The sequence below is a fragment of the Strix uralensis genome, chromosome 20 (assembly GCF_047716275.1).
Source record: "Strix uralensis isolate ZFMK-TIS-50842 chromosome 20, bStrUra1, whole genome shotgun sequence".
NCBI lineage: Eukaryota > Metazoa > Chordata > Aves > Strigiformes > Strigidae > Strix > Strix uralensis.
The window spans coordinates 6,618,299-6,645,819 of NC_133991.1; the positions used below are offsets into that span (position 1 = coordinate 6,618,299).

The 27,521-nt window shown below is 54.5% G+C and overlaps 1 protein-coding gene across 1 annotated transcript; it reads left to right on the forward strand.

Moving 5' to 3' along the window:
- The first annotated feature begins 6,749 nt into the window (after positions 1-6,749).
- Positions 6,750-25,452, forward strand: MMP28 (matrix metallopeptidase 28). Its single transcript, XM_074890212.1, has 8 exons — positions 6,750-6,857; positions 14,888-14,967; positions 15,638-15,801; positions 19,607-19,828; positions 20,489-20,734; positions 21,171-21,320; positions 21,840-22,007; positions 23,204-25,452. The coding sequence occupies exons 1-8, from the start codon at positions 6,756-6,758 to the stop codon at positions 23,596-23,598; spliced, it is 1,527 nt and encodes a 508-aa protein (XP_074746313.1). The 5' UTR covers positions 6,750-6,755; the 3' UTR covers positions 23,599-25,452.
- Positions 25,453-27,521: the final 2,069 nt, after the last annotated feature.

Here is a 27,521-nt window from a genome sequence, read left to right on the forward strand (position 1 = left end):
CCTAGCTCTGTGCTGTTGGCAAAATTCTGCAGATAAGATGGTGGTGAGCCTACTTGCTGTCCATGCCCTCTACCCCAGACTTGCAGTCTTGTCCCCTGCTCCTTTCCTATTTCCCTCAGACTGAAGTCCCGTGCTGCTGCATTTCCTCTCCTGTGCTTCGGTGTGCCCTGCAGCCTTCATGAGGAGCAGGCAGATGGCAGTGTGTTCTCGTGCTGCCAGGGAGCGTGTTGTGTCCAGGCCAGGATAGCTCAAAAAACAAGGTGGGATGGCTTCAAAAAAACCAGAAAGGTAACTCGCTACATATTGCTGTACCTTTTAATTGTTGCTTTTGGAGTGTGGGTGATAGCAAACAAGTGGTGTGTACAGCTGTTTCATCTCTGAGATAAGATGCAGGTGAGGTTCAGTAGGCACCTGGTAAGCATTTGGGATTCAGCTCTGAAGCTGAGGTTTGAAGAAATGAGGGTGGTTAATGATCTCTCCTCCTCGGACTGGGTTGCTCTGCACGCTGCAGAGGTGGGTTGAGGGGGCTCTGTGAGAAGCCAGCACTGCCAGTCAGCTTGTGTCCAGTGCTACCTCTTCATCACAGGCCTTTTAAGAGAGAATGTCTGGTCATCCAGTGCTCTGGTGGGCAAAATACTACAAATGCAAGTTCTCTGGGTCTGTAGTTACAGTGTCAATAACTGGGCATACAGCTGCACAGTATCCATGGCCTCTCACAAAGAAATGAACAAAAATAGCTTTTGTTAGTGTTTGTAAGCCAACTTTCTAGCTTGGTGTACATTCATGGTCATGGTTATGGTAAGTTCAAATCAGCAATTACCCATGGCCGTAAATGTAATAACTGTGCTGTGCCTTTTTAAGGTTTCTTGTGGAAAGCACGGGTGCTGTTGCTGCTCTGTCAGAAAAGGCATTTGTCATGAATTCTGGACAGCTTGTTACTCTTAAAACAGTGGAATTTGAGGTATATGTGTATCTGAAGCTGATGCTCCTAACTCCTAATTCTGTCAAAAATTAGCTGGGCTAGAAAAGTTCGAGTGTTTATTGTTTTTAAGCCAGTGTGGTTGTTCTGAGTGAAGCAGGCTAGAGGGTGCTGTTGCACATCGCTGCGTTGGGAGTGGTGGCTGCTGGATGGGGTGAAAGAGGAAAGCGGTGATAAGCAGCTGAGAACAGAACAACGGGATGTGTCAGTGCCCCAGGTTTCTTCCCCAACAGAACTGCGCCGGCGTGTTGGCAGTGCATGAGCACCTCCCTGGGGCTGCACCTTGAGCCCTCAAAGCTGTGCAAGGAGGGACGGGAACGGCTGAGCTGAGCAAAACCCAGCCGTGCCGAGGCAGGCGCCTGCCTGGGCCCACGAGTTCCCTCCTGGGGCTCTCACCTTCTCCCTCCTGGGGAAGGGAATGGTGGTTGGTACTATCAATACTGGGAGCAACAGTTCTGGCTCCCTTTAGTGCCGACTCAGCTTCCAACCCCACTTTCTCCCCCAGGCTAAGAGCATTTATGTCTTTAAACAGTCACCACCCAACTGGATTACTAAGTAGACCAGTATTCAAGCAAGCCACAAAGCTGCTGGAGCTGTCACCACCTTCACAGTTTTTCCAGCCTGGCAATGATGCTGAATGCTTGTGTTGTTTATGTTCGATTCTGCATTGGGGCAAAACACAACCCATGTTCTTACATGTTTTTTAAGACAGTGAAGGTATCTTCAGCCATTTTGTGTTACAGAAGACTAGCAGGTCAGAGGAAGGGGGGTACTAGTTTGATGGCATGTATGTCCTTTAGTTGCTTTTGGGGTAGAGAGAGTTAAATCAGTTTAGAGAGGTCTGGAAAGTGATGTTTTGTAAAAGATGTAAACCCAGATGATGGTTTAACTGTGTCATTGCCCTCCAACTGTTTCTTCTTAGGCAGTCATGGAGAAAAACTACAGCGCCTTAAGTTCAGCAGGATAAGCTTTAATTGAGGTTAAAAGAAAAGTAAAAAGCTTAAAAGAAAAAAATCAGTAACTACTAGTATATTAAGGATTGAAAGAATGTTAGCTCTTCCTGACATGGTAACATTTGCTGTTAACTTCTTGCACTCTGGCTAAGCAGACTGCTCTTTTAAATACAGGGCCTTTCAGTCATGCTAAGAATATTCCTGCATTTAGTTAATCAGCTGAGCAGGTTGCATATTTAAATGAGCACTGCTGGCACTGGGACTAGCTGCTCCTTCTTCTAGGGATTTATTTGTAATACTCAGCAAATAAAATGCTTTACGAATGGTCAACACTTCATAAGGCAGCTCAGGGTTTTACAGATACTAGAATTGCTGCTTTTATTTTTTGAACAGGTGAGGAAGTTGTCTGTTGACAAGTGATCTTTCACTTTTAACAGACCAACAGCTGAATCAAAACTAAAAGGCACATCTCATGAATCCTACTTTGAATTTATCTTCAGTAGGTGCTCTGTAAGAATTTGGTGGGACTTCATATAATAAAATTACAAACTAAGGAGAGACAGGACTGCAGATCTGTCAGGAGGTGGGAAACCAAGAGAAGCTCTCTCAGCAGAAGGAGCAGTCTGGGTTGTCTGAGCTGGGAATGGCTGTGCTCTGCTTCCTTCAGCTCTTCTTGTGATCTGTCCTCCAATACATTTTTCTAAGCGGTGAGGTTTTAGTTTTTGGATATCAGTCCTATATGGAATGCTGGTGGTTTATTTATAAAAACACATCTAGCACTTGCCAAGCTCAACGATGACTTTATAGAGAAAAGCGTAACAGAGGGATGCCAATGTAAAAGAGGCATGTGATCATTACAGAGCTGAAATGCAACAAAAATAGCTAAACAGTTTAAGAGACAGCCAAATAATTTCTGTGCTGGCTCTGTACAGCCAAACCCACCTCACCCTAAGAAGTAATGCAATTTAAGTTGCTCAAATACCACAGTACTAGAGAGATATGGAAGCAGTGATTGAAGCCAACAGCTTGAGTCTTTGGGGTTTTGAGGCCAGAATTCAGCCAGCGCTGCTTTGACTAATCTAGAAATGACAATTCCCATTTCCACGGTAACAAAGAGCTTGTGTGACGTTGTTCCCAGTAGATGATGTTGCTAATGCTGTTGCAGAACAGCTTGAAAAGCTATTGTAATCAAACACAGCTGTCAGAATGCACCCAAAGTTGCAAAAGGGCTTAAAAGTCCACTTTTCATACTAACATGATGACGTCTGCTGGAACTCAGGTGACACCCTGATCCTAGGAAGAGATGCATGGTTTTAGCTGTTCTCTGAGCAAATAACTGGTGAGATGCAGTTAAACTGCTCCTGCAAATGCAGCACGACTTGTGCTGATGTGTTTGTAGGAGGGCTCCTGAGCTGGGCGCAGCCTCCCTTGACCTCACCAACTTCCCAGGAACTCTGCACACAAAAGGTAAAGCCAAGGAAAGTATGTGTGGATTTTGCATTTTCTTTTTTCCTTGTGATAAGTATCTGTTCCTGGCTCTGAAGACAGGATACTCGATTAGACAGATTTATTTAACGCATTAAGGACAGGGGGAAGCCCTTCGACTGGTGAGAACTTACCATGCACAAAAGAAAACTGTGTCTAAGCAGAAAAGCTTTACCCTTGTGACAGCTGAAGCCAGGGGAACGTAAACTTCTTGTGCCTTTGTAAAGAATTTGACTCTTGCAATCTAGGGTTGCTGCCTGTACTGCAGGGCGGGAGGGAGAGCTGTGGCTGTGCCTGTCTGATCTGATCTGAAGTGGTCCCAGACCTGCCCACCTTTCAGCTGCAGGGTTAATATTTTCAGTGTTGCCTGACGTGGCACCCAGCGAACCATCCTGCTGCTCCCCAGCTGCTGCAACTGTTGTTGAGCAGCAGACATTTGAAGAATGATTGTTCTCCAGAGGCAACGTCTCGAGTGGAGGAAACAGAACAACTTGAACGTGTTCTTAGTGCAAAGCATTGAAGGTTTTTAACTGGCAGTTCTTGTACATCACATCCATCCTGAGCACAGACTGCCCCTGAGCAGTAATGGTGTTGCTATTTGCTTATCAGTTGTGGTAAACATTAAAAGCTGCTCCCAGAAATTTCACGTCACTGAAGTGCTGTTTCGTAATGTTGGTTTATAAACTCCTCCTGGAGCTCACCTCTGCTGGAAGCAGGCAGTGATTCACTGGCGGTTCAGCTGTTTGCTCTGCAAGGCTCAACTGCTCTACACCGCACCCGTAGTGACAAACCAGCCCCCCCCCATTCCAGACTCCGTGTCTGTGATATCAGCATTTAGCTCTCCATGATGTTTCAGGTGAATATGCTGATGGTATTAAATTAGGAACCCTCTGGATCTCCAAGTTCAAGCTCTGGAGGCATCTTAGGAGAGGGTTTAGAAGTCAAGCTAGGTGACTGCATTGAGGCCTTTTGCATTGAATCTGAGGGAGGTGGGATTTTGTCTACAAACCCAAGAAATCAGGAATGTTGAGGCAACCAGAGCTTCCATGGATCTATTTATTGTGCTCTTCTGAGAAAGTTTCACTGAGAATCATTGTCAGCTATTTGCCATAGGCTTAACTTCTCAGGTTTCAGTTTTGGGGTAGAAGTTACAAGGACTCAAACTTTCCTCTGCCCCACTTCTGAGCTCTTACCTAACGCTGAAAGAGTTGGAAATCTGTTCACCTTTCCACAAGATAGCTCTTCTGTTCCTGATACCATTCTGATTACAGCAGCTGCATAAACATCTTTTATACTCTGAGCCAAAAGTCTGCAGAGAGCTGTGATTTGGCATCTCCAAGGCTGGGCTGACTTCTCCTCCATATGAACGCCAAAACCCCTAAGGACTAGTGCGGCAGCCCCAGGAAATGCCAGGTCGGAAAGCTGGCTGCTCAGGGGCTGCAGGTGCCCTCCCAGACTTCCCCGCATTACAATGAGCAGAGGAGGGAGTTTCCTGCTCCTGCTGGAACCCAGCCAGTCACTTTCTCATCATCCATTTTCTTAAGTGGAAAAGCAGATGGATCAGTTGCTTCCTAGATACGGACCAAACACGGATGCGTTTGCAGACAGCACTGCTCTTGTTTTGAAAGGAAGCATTGGGCTGACCTGCGCGAGGAACCGCCGGCCCTTGGCTCTCTGTAGCAAGGCCAAGTATTCCCCTTGCGCCAGCCCCTCGTGGTGCGCCGGCCACCCGCCCTCCTCCCCTGGCAGCCCTTCGGTCAGCGCTCACTGGCCCAGCCGTGACCATCTTCCCTTCTCCCATCTGTATTTTTCTCCCTGTGGCTCAGCCACTTCCTTATTTTGCCACGTTATGTGGATCCCTTTCGCTCGCCTTCGCATCCCACTTGCCTTCCCTACATGCTAATCCCTGTCCCACTGAAAAGCGACGTGTTACAGAATCCCTGTGGCTCTCTTCAGGCTGCACTCAACAGATGCTCCTGTAACTTCAGATTTTGGCATGACTAAAAAGAAGAGGAAGAGGCCTGTGAGCTTTAAAATAGGTGTGTGGTTGAAGCTGCCATGAAAACAAAAGCAGATATAAGTCACATCCTATTTTTTTCCCCTGAACCAAAGCAGAGTCAAAACATCCTCTTGCTTTAGTCAAATTAAAACAAAATAGTCAAACAAAATAGTGCAGGGACTAAACAGCTGTTAACTTGTCAGGGGAAACCGCGAGATCATCAGCTCTATACGAGTTGCAGGAGAGCTGCGGTGCTGACATGGGTGCATGGTGTTGCCTGGGGGGGATAAACAGCCCCTCGTGGCACAAGGGTGACCAAGTCCCACGCCTAGGAAGGAAGTTTAAGCATAAAGAGCGCAAACCAACAACCCTGAGTGGACGGTTGTTTGGTAAAGCCTGAGAGAGCACTGCTCTAACGTGTGGTGTGGCTTTTGCCAGAGCCCTGAAGAGGACTAGTGTTGCTTGTCCAGCCCCCTGCACCGCTGTGCTTGGGGCTAGTGCTGGCCCCCATCAGAGAGGGACCCCCTGTGTTCAAACCCTGAGCTGCTCCGCAGCCGCCTGGGCCGGACCGCAGATGAACACCACTTCAGGAAAAGCTGGGCTTGCTTTCTCATCCTCTTTCCTCCAGCCTCAGATGGGGCAGAGCCCAAGCCTAGACCCCCCAGCTAGCGGGGGGGTTTGTCCCAGCACCCTGACCTGCCCTGCTCTGCTCCCATCCAGCCCACAGAGATGGCACCCGCAGAGATGGCACCTGCAGCTGGGCACATCCTGACGTGGCCACTGTGTGTGTCTCTCTTCGCCATAGTTGGGGTGAGTCCCTCTCTGTCACAGCTGGGGTGAGTCCCTCTCTGTCACAGTTGGGGTGACTCCCTCTCTGTGATAGTTGGGGTGAGTCCCTCTCTCTGTCACAGCTGGGCTGAGTCCCTCTCTGCCGTAGTTGGGGGGAGCAGAGAGGCTGCACGGGGCAGACCGAGAAGGTTCCGTGCTCGGTGCTGGGGCGAGGGGGTGCAGGGGGAGGCCCGGGGCAGCTCTCCCAGCCCTTGCCCAAGGCTGGGGGTCCCACGCGACTTGGTGCCACGGGCAGAGCCGCCCCTCGCCCCCAGCGAAGCTCCTTCGCCTCGCTCACAACCCGCGCGGGTGTGTGTCAGGGGGATGGCGAGGGATGCACCGGGATGGTTTTTCCCCTGCGGGAGGGGGAGCGCCCGCCGCTCGGCTCCCCTCGGCGGAGCCCAGCCCTCGGCCGGCGCTGGGGCGGGCTGGGGCCGCCCCCGGGGCCGGGGCGGGCAGAGCCGAGCCGAGCCGAGCCGCGCCGCGGCGGCCGGTGCCGAGCGGAGCCGGGATGGGGCCGCGGGCGGGCGGGGCGCTGCGGGCAGCCCTGGCGCTGGGGCTGCTGGCGGCGGCGCAGCCCGGCCCGGCCGCGGGCCAGCGGCGGCAGGCGGAGGTAGGACCGGCCCCGGGGCACGGGGGGGCCGGGCCGGGCCGGGCGGGAGCTGCGGCGGGGGGGGGAGCCGGGAGCTGCCAACCGCCGTCCTGCGCCCGGCCGTCGGGGGGTGCGTGCTCGGGTGTGCCCCTGCCATGGGCGTGGGGGTGCTATGGGTGGGGGGGTTGTGTGCCTGCTATAGGTGTGTGTGTGCTATAGGGGTGTGTGTGCTATAGGGGTGTGCCCCTGCTATAGGGGTGTGTGTGCCCCTGCTATAGGGGTGTGCGTGCTATAGGGGTGTGTGTGCTATAGGGGGGTGTGTGCCCCTGCTATAGGGGTGTGCGTGCTATAGGGGTGTGTGTGCTATAGGTGTATGCCCCTGCCATAGGTGTGTATGTGCCATAGGTGTGTGCCCCTGCCATAGGCGTGTGCCTGCTATAGGGGTGTGTGTACTATAGATGTGTGCCCCTGCTATAGGTGTGTGCCTGTGCCATAGGTGTGTGTGTGCTATAGGTGTGTGTGTGCCCCTGCTATAGGTGTGTGCGTGCTATAGTTGTGTGTGTGTGCCATAGGTGTGTGCCCCTGCTATAGGTCTGTGTGTGCTATAGGTGTGTGGCCCTGCCATAGGAGTGTGTGTGCTATAGGGGTGTGTGTACTATAGATGTGTGCCCCTGCCGTAGGTGTGTACCCCTACTATAGGTGTGTGCCTGTGCCATAGGTGTGTGCCCCTGCTATAGGTGTGCCCCTGCCATAGGTGTGTGCATGTCCCCGAGGTCTGTTCACACCACAGGTGGGTGCCCACGAGTGCCTGACAGACATGCATCCCCACCCCAGCTGTGTGCCCTGGGTGCCCCGCGCGTGTCCGTAGCACACGGGTGTGCCCGCGGATGGTGAGGGTGAGCCCCGTGTGCCGCAGGCGTGTGTGTGCCAGCCACGGCTTTGTGCCCGTGTGGTGTGTCCGTGCCCGAGGGGTGTGTGTGCAGGGATCCATCCCCCCGCCCTGCTGGGGATGGGCCCGTACTATGGGATGGCGTTTGGGGTGCCGAGGTGTGTGCCTGCTGCGTGTGGAGCTGTGTCCCCGGGGTGACGTACGTCTGCAAACCCCCTCCCATAGAGCTCTGACAACAACAGGCCTTGCACTAGGAAACCTTCCCATCTCCAGCAAAAGCCAGTCTTCCCCCTGCCCTGCCTCTCACCAGGGCTGTCCCCATCACCTCGGTTTGGATTTCTCCTGCTTGTCCCCGTATCACTGTCACACCATCCCGCCATCCATTCCTGTTTGTTTTGGGAGGATGAGGTATGAGATTTGGCTGGTGAACAAAGGTCAATGTTGGGGATTTTTTTTCTTCTTTAGGCACCAATCCAGTGTACGTTTGCACAGATGCTTGATTTTAAAACCCCAGCAAGTCCTGGTGGATCAGTTGGGATTTTTCACATACTCTAAGATGAAAAGTGCACATAAATGCTGAGAGGCTGGTTTTAATATACGGGCTTCTTATGCTGGGAGATGCTGTTTTGAAGAGGTGATTTATATGTGCGCTTGTCCCAGTGGCTGGCCCCTCATGCCACCTGGAGAAAAATAAGTCTGCAAAATTCTTAATGCTTAGAAAATCAATAATTTAAAATTCACTTTAAAAAGAAAACCAGCTCACTGGGGGCGAGAGCTTTAAAAGATCCAATCTGCCTTTTGATTCCTCACTGGCAACTTCTGATGAATTTTCCCTTGAAGTCTCAGAGCAGGTCCCAGGATCGTGGCAGATCCCAGGCGATGGGTGCTGGGCAAGAGACTTTCCTGTCTCCCTGTCTCAGTTTCCCCAGCACGCTGTGCTGGCCAGGGGCTTTGGGACAATATACACAATGGAAATGTATAGAGTCTGGGGTAAGAAAGCTTGTCTAAATAAACTGAGCAGTTAATTTTGCTTTTAAGAGGAAGCTGAAATTCTCACATAACATCAAATAGTTCTAGTTACTTGTGGCTTTCAGACCACTGCCAGGCTTTGCTTCTAAAGCTTTTTTTATTGCTTTTAAAATAGCCAAAGTTAGCAACAATGGGTTGTGTAAACTTCGATGCAAAAGTCTGAGAAAACGTCCAGTTGTGTTATTTTCCTGACTTGTGCCCTTGTTTTCACTGCATTTGTATCAATTGCAGCTACAGAAAAAAAGAAGAAAAGTTTGGAAATTTAATTTGAAACATTTGTACATTAAATCATCTTATTATCTGCAGGCTCCAGATAGGAGAACGTCTGATGCTAGATAGCACGTAGCTTGGCAGATCTGGTTTCTGGCTGGGCTGTGCTCAGGACAGCGGTTGGGTGTGTGGTAATGCCCGAGTCTCCCTGATCCCGGAGGAGTTGTGTAAAATGTGTGGCACAGACCTCACCCCGTGAGCAAGAAGTGAAGAGCATGGCAGAGCGCTGGTGGTGCCAAGGACAAAGGACAATGAAGTCCCTGTAGTGATTTGTGTGAGAAGACACAGATCTGTTGTGATAGGAAGAAAAATTGGGTAGAAATTTGAGAAAAGCTGGGAATGGAAGTGGAGAGCAAGACTAAAGGAGCGAGGCATTCTCTTTCTGGATTTTTTTTTTGTGTTTTTTTTTTCCTATCCTGCTCTCCTTCTCCCTCTCTTGCAGTGGCACATGGCCTCTGACTTTTCCCCTCAGCAACCCAAGGGCTCACATTTAGCGTAGGCTTTGAGCTGTATTTGTGCTAAGAAATGCTCCAGTGCCTGGGTGAGCTCCTTCACGCCGTGTGCAGCCGGTTGGGATGCTGGAGCTGAGCGCAGCCTGACCGAAGTGAGGGTCTCAGCATGTGGTAGGGCTCGGGGGTCAGCTGGGACCCCTGCATGTTCCCGGAGCACCCGCACAGTTGCCCTCTGATTGAAATAAGAGGAAGAAAACCTTCCTGGGAGAAATTCCTGCTGTTCAGCCTCAACAGGGCAATTCAAGGAGTGGGGGAGAGGAGGAGGGATTACTCAGGTGCTGTCACCCCTGCGAGGCACCGCTGGGCTCTGCGTGGCCGGGGAGAGCGCGTGAAACCCGTGAGATCATGGCTCTGAGCTGCTGCCGATAGCGCGGATGTGGCGAGCAGTTCCAAGGCACCCGGCGGTTCCCCGGTGTGATTAACAGCCCCGTGAGTCACCGCAGCGTACAGAGCCCCGCTTTCTTCCCCGCTCTCCCCCCGAACAATCCCCACTTGTTACGGCAAATAACACCCGCCAGGCAAGGGGCTGGCGGCTGCTGGGAGCGGGCACGTCGCCTTTCCCCCCGGTTCCCATCCTGATGGAAGGCGAAGACCAAGCATCTTGTTTCCTTTCTCTTCTCTCCTTAGACATGAAAGCACAACCAGTCTGCGTGACCAAACTGGTTTGTCAGCTGCTCTGGTATTCGCAGGGGAAGGTTTGGCCAAGCCCAGTGTTTTCCCCTATTTTCCCCAAGCGCTTTGGGTCGCATTTGGGTCGCTTCGGTGGTGCTGGAGCTGCGGCTGAGTGGTGCAGCCTGGTGCTACCCAGGGCGTGGGGTGCCTGGGGTGCCGGGGCAAACCTGCGAGCTGGTTTCAAATGCAGGAGTGAATTGTAGTAATTTCTGATGAGATATTCCTGTGTTTAACACACAAGCAAGCAGAGCGATCTGCCAGCCCCGCAGGCAGGTAACACCAAGCCCAGTGCATTTCATGGTGGTTTTTTCCTTTCGAGTGATGCAATATTTATTGTTCCTGTCCCGTAGCATCCCTCCTGTCCAGACAGATGGGAAGGCAGGGAGCTAGCTCTGGTTCAGCATCCTGAAGATCTGGGTTACTGAAACCAGGAGGGGTTTTAGTTAGACCTGCTGCAGTCCTGGCTTGCTGCCTCTCTTCTCAGCTCAAGATTGAGTGTGAAGAGTAAAGGAGCCTAAAAGATGCTGGGCGTGGTATTTCCCCAGCTCCACATCTTCAGTGGCAAGTAGGTAATTTCCAGCTAAAGTAGATTTTCAAGAGGGGTAAGTGGGAGAGGAGATTCCTTCAGGACCTGATTAGGCACAGCGGGGGAGCATCACAGCAACCAGACAGGGCTTGGGTTTTTAACCAACCTCTGTCATTAACATACAGAATTAGCTGGTGTGTTTGGTGTCTTTTCAGCAGGAGGACAACCAAGCTCTGTACTTGCTGATCTCCCTTCTTGCGTGTCTCTGTGTGTCTATATATATAATATTTATGTAGATACTTATACACACACTTAAACAAAAGACGCACAGGGAGTCTGCGTAAGGGTTTGTAACTGCAGGCAGGAATGCAGCTTGGAAGAGAGAAAAGAAATGAATGTTTTTAAATGCCTTGATGTGTTCTGAAGGGAGTTTACAGGCAGGCAGTGACCTGACGGACAGGAGGAGCTGCCGCTCCTTCTGCAGTCGTGCCAAAATGAGCTCATCCCAGAGGTCAGTTCTCCTTCTGTCTGTGCTGCAGGGGGAAACTGAGGCTGAAAAGCAGGAACCGCACCTTCCCCTGTGTCTGTCTGGGTGGTGAAATGATGCAGGATGGAGCCTGGGGCTGCTGGGCACCAGGGCCGAGGACCCACCTGGGCTGGCTTGCGGGGCTGCTGTCGTCTCATGATTAAAAACAAAAGACCTTGCAGGTGCAGCTTGTGGCCAGCATTCTCTGTAACTGTGTCACGAAATGCCTGCCCACCCTTCAGCAAGACGCGATCGCTTCCCTCCGCTGCCGGGGTCTGGAGAGGAGAGATGGGGTTTGTATCCAGGCCGAGCAGAAGGGACCACGGTCAACGGGAGCCCAACGTAAGGCTTCTCTGATACTTAACTGGTGGAAAGGTGCCAGAAGCTGAGTGTCTGGATAGGAGGGCAGGCAGGCCCAGAGGCTGCTGTCTCTGCACTCTTGTCATCCCAGTTTCCAGGGAGGGAGGTCTAATTGTATTTGCTGTTGGCTGTCTTCCACCTGGGATGCCTGTGGTCAAGGGCAAGGTGTTTCCTTGGCTTTAGCTCTCAACAGAGATGATTTCCAGGGTTGTGACCAGCTCCCCATCAGAACCCTGAGATGGGAAGGTCCCCTCTGTCTTCCCCAAATTCTCCTCCCACTGTCCCTGCTGTAACTCTGAAGGCTTTTCTGCCCCAGCGCTGACTCCTGGGCAGCCAGATCTTTCCTCTTCTCCCTCCCTCCTGTGGAGGGGGAGCCTGGGCATATTTCATATTAATGCTCAGCTGTTGGTTTCCTGCTGTTTTTCTCTTCCCATTGTATGGAAAAGAGCATTTCCCCATCTGGGGCAGGAGGGAGGGGGTTTTCCCAGCACGGCCAGGCTTTGCATTGCAGCTTCTGGAGAGGTTTAATGGGTTCATGGCGGCTTCCACCCAGCCGTACCAGAGCCTGGCCAGTCTCTGGGGGTGTGCAGGGCACAGGCAGTGCTGGAGGGGGTCTTGAGTGCTGGTTTGGGCACAGGATGCTGTGGCATGTGACTCTTGGGTTCCTGAAAAGTCTCTGGTCCGGGGGAATTTGTATACTCTGCTGTCTGATAAATAGCATGCACAGTGGAGGATCAGCACATCTCTCTTCTGGAGCTCTGTGTTTCCAGGAGTAGCATCACCTGGTGCTCACAATAACTGCGTCTAGAAAATGTAATAAAACTTCTCCTCGTGGTTTTGCAGCCTGAGAGCTGGGGCCTGCGTGTGAGAACCTCAACATGACATGAGTCACAAACTACAGGGAAACTGCCGCTTTGGTTGGACTTGCAAAGCTCAAGGAGATCTGGACAGGAATATTAAAGCCAGTGGCCTGTGTACATTTTGGTGTCGTTCAAGAGCAGCTGCTGTGATAGTCATTGCTTTTTTGCCATGCACCCTGGCTTGTCCAGATGGGGTTTCAAGTCTTCGTGAGATCATGCTGGGGGAAAAACATTTTCATGCTTTAAGAATGGGATTGCATTAGGTTACAGGAGAGGAAACAACTTCAAGTTGTTATGTTTTAGATGCTGAGTGAAAGCAAAATTGTGGTAGAAAAGGTTTAGACTGTGCCGTGCTTTTGAGGCCCAGGACTTTCTGTCTGGGTGCTTTGTAGCTCACATTTATCTGCAGTGATGTAACCGCTGGGGATTATCACCCTGCATCCATATATGTGTCACTGGCAATTTTCTAATTCTGGAGGAGAACATTATAAAAACACAACAACTGAGGAAGAGGGCCAGACACCTTCTCCTCTCCAGACTTTCTCAGGGCTACCAACCCTCCCTGCTGCCCCGTCCCTGGGAGGCTCCCTTGTCCCTGTGTCCTCCCCTGCATGAGCATCCTGTCGCAGCTGTATTTTGCCTCCCGGTACCCATGTAAAGGGGAGTTATTCCTGTATGGCTGGAGAGATGGCACGTCCAGGCTATACGGTCCATCCCCGGGCAGAGGTGTTGTGGCTTCTCCTGGCAAACAAGCCACTGCTTTCGCCTGCCAGCATGATGCTTGCTCATGCCTGATTTATCCTGACTCACTGGGACTGGGTGCACGGTGTCTGGGTGACTCTGGCCACGCTTGGGCTTTTACTGATGCTGCTACAAGATGCTGCTACCTCTGGCCAAGGCAGGCAGGCTGGTAAAGCTGTTCAGAGGGAAACACGGCCAAATTTTTTGGCTGGGGCTGAATGAAGAGCATGTCCTGGCAGGAGGCTGTGCTGGTTCTCCCTGCGCTGCATCCGGAGTGGGATCCTCCAGGTAGAAGGGGTGTAAAGGAGGAGAACAGCTGCAGCCCTGGAGGAGATGAGGTCTGGGAAGGAGGTAGGGAGGGCTTCCAAAGGAGTGAGCAACAGGCAGAGAGCACGTGGAAGGTGCCTGCGGTGCCCGCAGGGAGGTGGTGGGTGCGGAGGATGATGTGTTTGGGGATGACGTGAAGATGACTGTTAAGGGCAAGCAGAGGGTTTGAGCAGGAGGAGGAGAGGGAGAGGCCCTGGTGCACCTTGGGGCTGCCATTTCCAGAAACCATTCCCACTCCCCACCAGATAACCAGCTGCCCACACCCAGGAGAGATGCTGCTGCCTCTGTGGGGGCATGGCAGGGGATTGAATCACCCGCCGGAGGTGGACGGTCAGAAATAACATTGAGTGCAGGTTAACACCAACCCCCTTCTTCTCCCTGCCCTCTCGCCCATCGGTAACCCCAGATGAGCAGGGGGGGAAGAGGCTTTACAAGCAGAAGGCTCTGCAGCAGGCAGCAGCAGAGCTGTCCCGGGGCAGCCCGCAGCATTCCTGGTGCTCAGCCCACCTCTCCTTTGGGATGCGGGAGAGGAAGCAGCCACTTTCACTTTTTATTCCTCATTACTTTAACTCCAATTCTGTTGCACTAACAGGATGCTGGGCAGCTTGTTTGTCTGCTGCAGACATCCCCGGCGGCGGGGAAGGCGGGTGTGGAGCATTCCTGCGACCGCGGCTTTTAACTTCTCCAAAAGCTGGGCTCATGGGCTGGGCAGAGGGAAGCCGTTTATTTTCTTTAATGTGCAGTTTATGTGACAATCTCCGTCCATGTAAATGGCCGATAAGAAGAAGAATGGTTTGGCAGAGCAGATTGCTCGCGGAGTGTCTCCACTTTGCAGCAGCACATCCTGCGTGGGGATGGGGGGAGGCTGCAGTCTGACCTCATCTCACCCCACCCTACTGGTGTCCACAGCACTTTAGCCTTTATTTTAATGATTGCCTTGATCCATGCGAGGTGATTAGAGTGGGTTTGGTAGCCTCTGGCTGCAGATGATATGGCAGCAGGGTTTTTTGATCTGTTGATAGCAATGTTTCATCCTACGCCTCCATCGGATCGTGGCCAAAAACTCAAGAGCCATCAAAAATGATGGGCTTAGTCAAGGTTTTCCCAAGTCCCGAAATGCAAACATGCAGATTGGCTCAGCTTGGCACCTTCAGGAGGTGTGGCTGCTTGGCTGCTTGCAGAGATCTCAGGAAAAAAATAACTGGGAATTTCTGCACAGCCCTGGGTTTGCTGCCCTGTGTCCCATCGCATCTCCCTTTTCCACGCCCCACCCCAAGCCAACGTGTGCGAATGCCTGCCCGTGCTCTGAGCTGCGCCTCTCCTGTGTCTCTTCTTGCAGCTGTTCCTGGAGAAATATGGCTACTTCAGCGAGCTGGGGGCTGGCACGCACAGCCGCGAGGAGTTCAGGGAGGCAGTGAGGTACGAGCCTTTTATCTAAAACCACAGCAGAAATGCAGCAACTCCAGCTAAGTGGGAGCTGTTGGTGCTCAGGGGGTCTTTTTGCAGCTAGGGAGGGGTCTTCTTGCAGCTGGGGGCTCTCTCTCGCACGGTCCGATGATAAAGCACAACTGGTCCTTTTTGGAAACACCAGCCCATGCCCAGCTCCCGCAGCTGGATGCTGGCTGCTGGCAGCCCGGCGCCTCGCTGCGCTGCTTTATTTGCCTTTTATGGCCCGGTGCTCCCCTTACAATAATATCTGCGGCGAGGCCGAGGTTGGGGACGGCTGGGAGATGTCAGGGGGCCAAGCTGACAGCCTCCACTCAGACTTCTCCTAATGAGATCACATTGGCTCTGGGAGCATCCCTGGCCTGAGCCTGTGCAAAGTCAAGTGCAGAGTCAAACATCTGGGGATAAAAACTGGGAAAGGCATTTTTCAGGCTACTTTTGCCCTGCTAGGAGATGGCTTGCTGCTCAGTTGTGGTTGCAGAGGCAAATCCTTCTTGTTTTATCACCTGGGTGCATTCCTGACAGTGGGGCACGGAGCTCACTGGGTGAAAGCCCTGGCTCAGTTCAAACACCACACGCAAACATAACCGGAGCCCCCGGGAGGGGCTGGGTGTGGGTGCTGATGTCTCCCTTTCTTTTCCAGGGACTTCCAGCGGGTGGCCCACCTCCCGCTCAGCGGGGTTCTGGATGCCCCCACGCTCCGTCAGATGGCTTTGCCACGGTGCGGGACAAGCGACGGGGAGAGCCGCGCTGCTGGGGCACGCCGGGCATCTGCCACCCGGCGCCGCAGGCGCACTACGCAGCACGGTGAGCACTGATGCTGGGCTTCCCGGTGGGGTTTGGGTTTCTGGGGTGTTGGCAGTCCAACTCTTCCATCCTGTAACTGGACTCCTGGAGATGCTGCTGTGGATGGGAGGTGCCGGCACAGCGTCCATCCCAGGGCCCCCTTGGGCTTTGCACCACTTTATTTTTAGTTATTCTGTATGGCTTGATGTCAGCAATGGTTAGAGAGCTGCAACTCCGACTTGTGGGGAAATTCAGCTGTCTGGGGTGGTTTTACTGCTGTGGAGGGAGCCATGACATGTCCCAAGGCCCCATGGTGGCATGACCTGGAGGGCAAGGGCTGACACACAGTGAAGTTATCTCCAGGCTTTGCTGAGCTTTGAGACTTCTACTATGTGTTACTCACCCAGCAGTAACCACAAAACCTGCTGGTGTTGGTCTGCCTGGCCAGAGGGAGTCATTTCACACACGTTAAGGTGTTTAACGCTGCTCCAAGCAACCTCTCTTGCTCCTGTGTGTTCAGGATTGGGCCTTTTGGCTCTCATGAGCTGCCTTCTGGGCTTGTGGATGAGTAACTGGATTCCTAGAGAGCAAGAGGGCTGGGGCCAGCTGCGCTTAGGACATGGGAAAAATGAAGACGAGATTAAGAAAGGGCTCTGTGCCTTGTCAGGCTGTCTCTGCATCTGGCAGGGCTGGTGATGGACGGCCCCAGGAGACAGCCCGGTCATCCCCCTCCCGCCTCTGATTTTTCTCCCAAAACCCTGACACGAAGCATCGCCCCTGCAGGCGCCGTCCCGGGCAGAGGGTCTGCCATGCCCCAGGCAGGAGGGCAGTGAGACAGAGCTGCGAAGGGATGTGGCAGGAGATGGGCAAACAGAAGCAGCCTGTGCCCTGTGGCTCATGGGGCTCCCTTTTGGGGGTTGTGGCCATGGGTGGGTGGCAAGAGATGCCCAGCGGCTCCGAGCCCAGACAGGGAAGAGCCTGTGTGACACCGGTTATTGCTTGGGTAGTCTGGTGCCAGCAGATACCCTGTGGCAGCAAACTGGGGTGCAGCCGGCAGCAGCACCAGCAGGCAGCGGGGATGGGAGCAGCACCATAGCTGCCCGAAGGCTGGAGGGGAGGGAGGGGGTGCCCGCACGGCTGGCGGCACCAGCCAGGAAGGCCGGAGGCTTTGTGCTAAGTTGGCTGTTTATCCTACTTGAAGCAGGAAGCTGCTGAAGCCAAGCCAGCAAAGTGCTTTGTTATCCACCCCTCTCCCAGCAGGAGCTTGGCCGGGCAGCCGCTGTGTCCGTCATCCCCCCAGCTTCGGGCAACGCTCACAGCTCAGCGCATGGGCAAAAGCCAGTGCTGGCTGAGCTTTGGCTCCCAACCCAGTTAGTCCGGCAGTGGTGGCCATCGTGGGGCTGAGGAGGGCATCCATCCCTCCCACTGCTCCCGGGGCTGGTCCCAGCCCAGCAGTGGAGATCAGGTCCCTGCGTGGGACAGGGTCTGGTGCATCCGCCCCTCTCTGCGTCTCTAAACAAAGCCTCCCCTCTGCAGTCGAAGCCCAAGGCTTTCTGCTCTGCGGGAAGGTTTGGGGACAGGTCCTGTTTGGGAATCGGGGTCTGCAGTGGAGGGTGTTGGGACGAGGACTTTCTTCTAGCTGCCCTGCTGGGTTTCACCAGGCGCTGGAGCTGACCAGGAGCTCTGCTGACCAGCAGCTCCTCCGCCAGATGGTGCATCCAGCAGCCGGCATCGTGGATTTCCCCTCAGAGAACTCCCTGCCTCTGATTGTCCCGGGCTCAACGGCTGCATGCAGTGCCCAGCCCTCCTCTTCCCAAGAGCCAGTCCTGCTCACTGGTGCATCCATCCTCCTCCGCTGGAGATGCTCTGGCTGGAGCCTCCTGCCCCTGCCTGCTGGTGGGAGATGCTCTGCCCCGGTGGAAGGAAGGATGGGATACTGGGGCTTTATCTTAGGCCTGCAGCCATCCAGGCAGGTATTTAGCCTTTGCCTCAGGGGGTTTGTCCTGGCTGGTGGAAAGCACAGCCGTGTCCCTTTTGAGTTGGAGGCCATCATTTCACTGATGAGCAGGGGGAACCGATTCTGCCCCCAGGAGCACAACCAACTGGCCTGGAGCCTCCGCTGCTGTGGGCTGCTCAGAAACAGGGGAGAAGGAAGCAGAGCTGGGATGGGATGTCTGCCAGGTTTGCCGAGAGGCTTGGCTCAGACCCACAGCAGCGAGCCCCGGCGTGCTGCCGGCTCCGTTCCCCCTCTTTCCCAGAACATCTGGAGCAGGCGCAGTCACTGGAGGTCTGTCGCTGCTCCCACGCCCCAGCACCAGCTCTAACACCTGCATTTCCCCAGCATGGCCCCACGGCTTCTTTCCCGCTCCTGGACGCCCCCAGCTAGATGTAATTGCAGGGCCCCAGGGTCCCCACAGCTGCCAAGGGGTGCTGGAGGAGGAGGAGGGGGCTGTGATGCTGCAGGAACACACATCTTTGCACTCCTGCGTGGTGGGAGGAGGGTGGGGAGCTTAGGGGAATCTCATGGTCTTCATCGTTGTCACCATCTGCCCTGGTGGCATCAGGGCTCTGTTTTCCCTGAAAGAGCTTTTAAGGAAGCCAGAGGCAGTAAGATTCTCGGTGCTGGTAAGATGATGCTTTTAAAATTAATGGTGAGCAGTCGTTTATTCCCGCTGGGCTTTCAGGCAACAACTTCTGCAGGTAGAAATGGTCAGGATGCCCTTAAAAATGGTGAAAAGACAGCCCTGCCACTGGGGAGCTGGCCTCCTTTTCCTTGCCTTGGCTCATCCGCTGTGTTCAAATTACAGGTACAGGGGAAAAAGAAAAGGGATCCCCTACAAAACCAGACTCAGGGAGGGAGTTCAGGGGAAGCAGGGAGGAGTCCCCTCTCACCAAGGGAGCTTTGGGTGCTGGGGAGCCCCAGCCCTGCACACACACCTCCCGTGGCTCCCTTGTTTTTGTGTCCCTGCAGCATCCAGACTTGTTGCAGAAGGTGCAGAGGTACCACAGGGACTGACCGCAGGGACCAGCCGCAGGGCTCTGCTGCAGTTCCCACTGGTAGAAACAGGCACTTTCCCTCCCCGCCTGTGCTCGCTGGCCAGCTCAGTGAAACCTTGGATGTCTCTGGGTGTGTGGAGGAGATCAGCATCTGCTGTTATGGCAGCTGGTACCATTCCTTCCTGGCGATGTATTTCAAGTCCAGCTGTTCTCTTGAGGGTCGGCTCTTTTTTTCCCCTCTGGCTGGTGCCCAGCTTTTGGTAAATCTGCCTTAACTGGGCTGCAATCCTGCATCCCCATCCCGGCAGTTCCGTTGTGCCCCCAAGGTGCTGCCGAGAGCCCTTACCCCTCCTTTTGCCTTTGGCCCACTTGTTTTCAGAGGTGGCTTTGCTTTCTCTTCCTGAAAGCCAGTTCTTGGGCTGCATCTTCTTCTGGACATGAAACTGGCATCAGACAGGAGACCTACAGGTCAGGGACCCATGATGGATTTGGCCCTGGAAAGCATGACAAGGCAAGGGTGTGTTCAAACTGCCCCAGCTTCTCAGACAAGTTTTGGCCCCTCTCTTAGGGTTTGGTTGCAGCTCCAGCCTTGAAAATCTCTGAGTGGAATCTAGTGGTGGCACCTTCAGAGGGATTTCATGGGTCTAATCCTGCTGCTGGTTCAGGGTGCCAAGGCTGCTGGTGGGACACCTGTGTTGACTTTGAGCTTTGGCTTGGGAAAGCCATGGCATTTCACAGCACTGGGAAGCTTTTCTCCACCCAGGTGGCTCGTGGGTGGAAGAAACAAGTCCAAGTCCCCATCCTCATGCTGATTTTGCCCCTCTTGCAGGTGGGAGGTGGTACAAGCGGCACCTGACCTACCGGGTGGTGAACTGGCCCCCCTACCTGCCGCAGCACGAGGTGCGCCTGGCTGTGAAAGCCGCCTTCGAGCTCTGGAGCAATGTGTCCTCGCTGGTGTTTTGGGAGGCGCGGGACGGGCTGGCTGACATCCGCCTGACCTTCTTCCATGGAGACCACAACGATGGACTCAACAACGCCTTCGATGGGCCAGGTGCTGGTCGCTTCCCCCTCGTAAGCTTCTCTTTTACAACGTGGGCTCTTCCCTGGCAGGGAGGAGGGCTGGGGCAGCGATGGGTTGGGGGTGATGGAGGCAAGGCTCTGCCCCAGCAGTCTCTCTAACCCGGTTTGCACCAGTTTGCTTTCTGATTTGAGGTTCTCACTCCCTACTCTGCAACTGAGGTCTGCCAGTGAGGCGACTGAGATACTCATTATAGGATCATGCTGATGGCCTTCAAGGAGCCCTCCCCACCCTGACAGCATCCTCCAAACCTGAGCTCTTTCCTTCCAGCTGACCCTTTCTGCTTATCTGCTATCAGACAAGTCCAGGTTTTCTCTTGTTGAGCCTTTGCCTGGCATGGGTCACTGCAGTGGCTTCAGGCCCTGGCCCAAGCCCAGCAAGAAACCAAACCCATAAACCACAGAGCAGACAAACCCCACCCCATGCTCAGGAGCAGAAGGCAGAACTGGTTTGGGTTGCACCTGCAGTGGGAAACAGTCATGGGAAGCTGCTGTTCTTTCTCAGGAGACCTCCCAAAGAGCTAAAATTGATGCATATTTAAGCAAACCAAACCTGCATGTGCCCCCCTGCCCCTCAGCTTGTGTCTGAGGTCCTCTCCTGCCCCGTGGTCCCTGATGGCTCTCGTGTCCACAGGAGGTGCCCTGGCTCATGCCTTCTTCCCCCGGCGCGGAGAAGCCCACTTCGACAGCGCCGAGCGCTGGTCCCTGCACAGTGGCAAAGGGCGCAACCTCTTCATCGTGGTGGCACACGAGGTCGGCCACACGCTGGGGCTGGAGCACTCCCCCGTCAAGAGTGCCCTGATGTCTCCCTACTACAAGAAGCTCAGCAAGGATTTTGTCCTCAGCTGGGATGACATCTTGGCTGTCCAGAACTTGTATGGTGAGCCTGGTTTCCCCGAGCGTCCCTCGGTTCCTCCGGGGCTGCTCCCTGGAATGGAGAGTGAGGAGCAGGGAGAGGAGCAGATCTCTGGAAGGGGAGAGGACTACGTGCAAGGGTCATGGTGGGGATGGGCCCCATCCCTTTGCAGTTGGGGAGGAAGATGTGTTAGAGCATGTGGGATGGGTACTAGATCCTCTAGGGCAGGGAAGTTTGGACTTGCTCCCTGCTTGTTTTCAACCAGGGAAACACTGGTGCCTGTTTTTTGGGGGTACCAAGGGGTCTCTACCACCACCCTATAGAGACAGGAACCAGACAGTGGGACAAGGAGTGTTTGGAGCCCTGGGATGGATCCCCAGCCCTGTGCTCACACACTGCTCTGAGGAAAGCTGTTTCCCTGCCCCTTCTCCACAACTCCCTGCCTTCTGCTCCATCCCAGGGAAGCCCTCCAAGGGCTCGGCCATCCAGCTCCCGGGAAAGGTCTTCACTCACTTCCAGGACTGGAGTGCAGACCTCTACGGCAGGGACCAGCAACAGAGGAGCCTCAGTGCCTATTACTGCCACTCCTTCTTCGATGCCATAACTGCTGGTGGGTGTTGGCGGGTGCAACCCTCTCCCACAATGTGTACCCCCACCCCTTGCCCCAGTGCTGCACCAGCCTGTTTCTGCTCTGATAAGCTCCAGTGCTGGGAAATGTGGGTTTGGCTGGTTCACGTGCTCCTGGGGCTGGTGGCATCACTGATGCACATCACTGCTGCAGAGCAGAGTTCATCTTGAGGACGCAGCAATGGCTTGCTGTGTTAGGAGGGGGGAAGACGTCCTAAAACTTGGGCCATGGCAAGGCTTATTCGCTGCAGGAACTCGACCATGAAAGATGAGCCTTGAGCGGGAGCTGTGGTCAGCTTTTATCCTCTCCAGGCTGGAGTGGAGGCAATGAATTATGGAAGCTGAGGGGGTGGCTGGAAAGGCAGAAGGGAGCCTCCAAGAGCCAAGCATCCATGAAGCACCATGGAGCTGCACGGGGAGGAGAGGAGCTGGGGAGCAGCGGCTGGGAGGTGGGATGAGGTTTCTCACCCGGGACCCCCTCACTCCTCCCTCTGCCCCACAGACGCAGATCACAACCTCTACATCTTCAAGGGCAGCCACTACTGGATGGTGCCAGCAAGTGGCAATGCCAGCGACCCGCAGCCCCTGCAGACGCGCTGGCCCGGCCTCCCTGCTGGCATCGACGCCTGTGCCTGGTCCCAGCTCAGTGGCAAGTTTTACTTCTTCAAAGGTAGGTGAGGCACGGGCGGGAGAGCTCCCCTCAGGGCTGCTGCTGCTCTTGCCTGCTGGTCTGGCTGTCCGGGTGGGGCTGGAACACCTTCTCCTGCCCATGGCCCCTGTCCCCTCCCACTGGTCCCATCCCAGTGCAGAGCTGGGGCATCGCTGGGTCCCAGGTGTGCAAAAGCCCACAGGAGCCTTGGGCTTGGTGCCTGCCACAGATTAACCGTATGGCCTTGGGCATATCACCCCGGCAGCCTGCGTCACCCCCCTTGTGCCTCAGTTTCCCCTTTAACGCATTCAGGAGAGCAGTGCTCACCTGTGTTTAAAAACAAAACCAGATGCCTCAAACCTTTCTGGGTCTTGGGGAGAAAACTCTCCCCAAAGACGCATGGCCGCAGGAGAGCTGAGATGAGTGTGGTGTTTTCATGGTACACATGATTCCCTGTGTCGTGCCAGCAGCTGAGCTGCCACGGGGAGCTCAAATGCCATCTGCAAGCTGCCCGGCAGCACGCTGCAGCCAGACGGGTAGAGGAAGGTCAAATCAGGCAGCCCGGCTGCCAGGGTCAGCCCCAACTTTTAATGGAAACCAGTTGCCGGCTAATCAGAAAGGGGGCTTTGTTGCTGTGCTGGGTGAAAGCCAAAAGCCCCTCTCCCTCCCCAGCCCTCAGCTGTTCCCTCCCTCCCTGGGGCTGGGTCAGGCCACGTCTTGCAAGCAAAAAGGGGCTTTTGTCTGCCTGCTTCGCAGGGACAGAGCTCTGCAGGGACACGACTCTGCGGGGACAGGGCTCTGCAGGGACAGCCAAGCGCTTGGCCCCGATTGCAATTCCTGCTGCTGCAGTCCTGGTCTGGCTTGTCCTGGTCGTGGAGGGGTCTGGGTCCATCTGTCCTGCCTGCCATGCAGGAACAGAGAGGAGCTTTGCAAGGAAGCAGCGTGGGCTAGCAGATGGTGTGGTGGACTTGCTCTGTCCCTGGCAGTCCCTTTCAAGCCCCTGAGCTATTGTGCCTCGGTTTCCCCCCCCCCCCGCCTGATCTGTGGGGCAGCCTCGCAGTGGTGCTGGTTGGGTCACCAGCAGGATGGATGTCACAGATGCCTGTCTCAGGCTGCAAGGCTGGCTCCATGGCTGAGTCCTTCCACATCTCCTGGAGCTGGTCCTGTGATGGACCCCACTGGGGCGGGCTCAAACCCCTCTCCCCTGCTCTCCCCAGGTGGCCGATGCTGGTGCTACACGGGCTCCACCTTGGCGGCAGGTTTTCCCCAGAAATGCAGCGCCCGTGGCCTCCCGCGGCACCCTGACACCGCACTCTACTTCCAGCAGCTCCGGCGCCTGGTCCTCTTCAAGGGACCCAAGTACTTCGTGGTGAGCGAGGAGACCCTCAGCATGGAGCCCTACTACCCCCGCAGCCTGCGGGACTGGGAGGGCTTGCCCCCCGGCACGGCGGGCGCCCTCAACCATCGCGATGGCTTTGTCTACTTCTTTCGGGATGACCAGTACTGGCAGTTTGACCGGGCGAAACTGCAAGTGGTGGCCACTGGCAAATGGGCCACCCAGCTACCCTGGATGGGCTGCTGGGATGCAAATGGTGGGCAGGTCCTCTTCTGAGCAGAGCGTGCTGGGACAAAAAGGGGAGGCTGAACCCCACCTTGCTCACCGCTGCCTGGATCCTTCTTTGTTTTGACTCTGGATTCCTGTCTGGGAACGGTTGGGCAGGGACCAGCAGGTCGGGGCTGCCCGCGGATGGTGGGAGCCGTGGGTCAGTGGAGCGATGCCCTGGCGCAGCGGGGATGCAGCCCAGGCAGTGCTGCTGTGGCCAGGGGGGCTGGACGCTTTGGGAGACAATATTTTTTAAAAAAGACCACAAAAAAGGGTACAAAGCCATGGAGACTGCAAACACACCCATTTCTGTTAAAGTTCAGGATATCGTTACATGTTTTTTTTCAAAGCGGGACTGGGGTTTGTTGATACTTTAGCTGTTATTTTCCCATGGTCAGGCAGAGAAGTGCCTCGCTGTTGCTTGGTCTGGGGCTTGGGTGGTTTTAAATAAGAGACTGAGAATATTTCCTGGTTAGACAAAAAGAAAAGAGACATTTGGATAAAAATACAGGTCTGTGTTGAGCTTTGACTCCACTGTGTGCACAGAGCCCCCTGCTCCTACCTCACCCCCTCCCTTGCCCCGGGGATGGAGGTCAAGCCCATCCCCTGTAGGTGCTTTGCTGGTCTGCATTCACATCCCAGCTCTGGTGAGGCCCCGATGCCGTGGGATTTCTGGGGAGAAAGCAGAGGGTTTTGGTGTAGGAGCCTCTTTGGGGTGAAGGGAGGGGGGAGGTACAGCTGAGCTGCTGACCATGCTGCTGTAAGATGGTGCTGTGCAGCTCGAGGGCAGCAGGAGCACTGCAGCTTGACTTTCTGATGGGTTTGGGATGGCTGGGTGGGTTCTCTGGTGTCTAATAAGGGTTGTGCTCACCTGGCAGCCTTTTGTGTGTACAGAACAAGTGTCTGTCCTCTGCTCTGTCTGCAAGTGAATGGATCAATGTATGTTTGAGTCCTGTGCCCCTCTGCTACAGTTGGAAAATTACTGGGGGAGGAGGGGAAGAGGAGAGGGTGAGCAGGACAGACAGACATGTCTGTGCATGCAGGCTCATGAGGACAACTCAGCTGCATATTCCTCATTCCTCTCCCAAAGCAGGCTCCCCACCTGGAAACGCCACTGGCTCCTGTGCACCGAGTCACCGGTCACATCTGCAAAGGGTCATCGTCCCCCAGAGCCAGTGGGGGAGTGATGGGTCCCTGAGGCTTGAATTCAGTGGCAGCAAATGGCAGCTGTCAGTGCTGACCAGGACAGGGCTCAAGTTCCTTAAGATGGCCTCTGATTTGAGAGATCTGGGGATTTTCACCTGGCAGGGTGACAGGGCTGGTACTGCCTGAGGGCTTTTGGTGCTGCCAGGTGCCAGCTGGGATGTGGGTTTGGCAGGACGGAGGGCTAACACAAGCTGTTCTGTCCGTTCTCTGGGATATTTGTGAGGGAGCCCTGCCTGCACAGACACGGACACGGGGACTTCATCTGCTCATGCCTTAAAAATCTCAGGGGCCTTTCAATGTTGCCAAAGAGACAGAGCCACATCATTTTCTTTTTGAGTTGAATGATAATAAGGCGACATCGCTTGCAGGGAGTTCCGAGGCCTTGCAGACCTGACAGCAAGTAAAATGAACCTCTGGTTATGTGGCATTGGGATTTCTGCTTGTTTTCATGTCACGCTTTTGTATTTTTTTTTAAAGACGGTCTCCTGCTTTCTGAAAGGGCTGTATTTAAGATGCATGTGTGTGTTTGGGGCTGGAGTGGGTATTTGCTGAATTTGGCCTCAGCTTTCATCTTGCTGGATCAAATGGGGGGATGGATCCCACTGAAAACTCACTGATGGTGATGACGCTGATGGTGAAGAAAACATGGAAACTCTCTTCCCTGCTTCATCCCAAATTACTGAGGATTTCTCCATACCTTGGGATGTGATAGGTTTTTTTCCCATCGTGAAGGATGAATTCATGCTGATGAGGGCCTTCCAACTCTCTACCTTTGTCCCAGCCCATTGGTGCGTGAAGGTGGGTCCTTGCCTCCCATGGGACAGGGAGAACCCTGAAACCTTCCCTGCAGCTCCCGTTTGCTTTGCTCTGTGCTGCAACAGGCTGGGGTGTCCTACCTGTGCTGAGCAGGCAGCGTTTTGCCGGCAGCGGGAAGGACCCACCGGTGCAGGCAGTGTCACAGTGTTTGCAGAGATGGTCCTGCCTCTGTCCACGTTCATGTCTCCTGCCCGGAGCTGTGTCTCTCCAGCCCCCTTGGCTGCCACCAGCCATGGGATCTGCAGCATGATGGGGAGATTGGGGGGGTGATGGGGGGGATTGACGGGGTTGATGAGGGGCTCGATGGCATTGATGGAGGGATTGATGGGGAAGGCTGGCACTGGGAGAGGTCTTGCTGTCAAGAAATCTGCTCTGGGCTTCAAGAAGGGTCAGAAGAGCAGCGTGACTTCTGCTCCATGTACCACTTTTTGAAGATGGAAGGATTTATAGGTCCACCTGTACCCCAGGGTCACTCCACACCTGCAGCTCTACAGAGAAGCAGCAGATTGTTATCCCCTTTCACGTCTTTAGGAGAGAGCCAGGCATCCCTTCTGCCATGGGACTGGAGCCTGAGGATGGGACAACCTTGAATCCTCTCCTGGCTTTGTGCTTTCCTTTTCTTCCCTTGTTTGCTGCGGTGTGTTTCCTGGCGCTGTGTGCTGTCGGGGTGCCTTGGGGTCACAAGTGGTGCTGCCAGGGCTGGGGCTGGGCACGGTGTTGCTGGCAGAGAAGGGGTGACTGCACTGCATTGCCTGCACCCCACAAGCGTGGGGGGATCTGGGGGAGGTGGACTTGCACCCTGAGCCATGTGATTGGTCCCACTGAGTGCCCTGGCTGAAAATTCCACATCACAAATGTCCTTTTCTCCTGATGAGCTCCCTGGCAGGGCATGCCAGGCGCCAACTCCTCAGGCCAGCCTGCCACGCATTCCCTAACCAGGGTGAATAGCTGGGATTCTTGCATTTCCTCCCCCAAAATGACACCAGCTGGACCATGATCTCCAGTGAGCATCAGCAGCTGGTTCCAGAGAGAGGACGGGGTCCCCTGACACAGCAAGAAGCCCCCCAAGCGCATGAGAGTCTCCATTTCAGTCCCATGGTGTGAGCATGTCCCTGGTAGATTTGCTTTTTGTAGCAGTACCTGGGTGCTGCGGCAGCTCTGCAAGCCCTGGGTTAGGGAGGGAGTCTCCGACATTCCCAGCAGTGCCCACTCACCCATGTAGTTATTTTCTTAAAGCCCCAGCTCCTGGAGTCACGCCATCTGTGGAGGAGCTCGGCTTTTGACAAAGACCTTGCTATCATGGACAATTTGGGAAGAAGTTTGCAAGGGAGTGCAACGCAGAGAAACCACAAAGGCAGGCATGCAAATAACCCCCTCCTCATGCTTATTTTATTTTGTTTTTTTCAGAAAGAGATTTTGGGGAGAGGATTGATGGGTTTGTTCTGTGATTTGCAGGTGGAGCTACTGCATTTTCTTGGAGCTTGGGCTGAGCCCTGACACACTGCATGTTACAGGGCTTCCCAGCTCCCACCAAAGGGTAGTACAAGCCCTCGAGCGAAGGGGGCTCCTGGGGGAGTGGGATCTTTGTGGGGGGACCTGCTCTGGCCCCCAACCTTCGGAGGTGAGAAGACCTGTCTGTTCCCTGCAGTGAGATCAAGGGATGAGCCCAGGTTCAAGTGTGGGGATTTACACCCAAGCATGAGCAGCCACTAGTGTTTTTACCAGATGAAATGCAATGATGAGAGTGAATGGTGGTGCTTGAGATCAGCACGGGGGTGTTTCCTTGGGAGCACACCCCGGGGGTGCAGCAGAGGAGGGAGGAGCTGGTGAACAGGGAGCCAGGGGTAGACCATGGGGGTTGCAGGGCTCCTCAGCTCTCAGACCTTGCTCTGCATCTTGGAAAGTGCAGA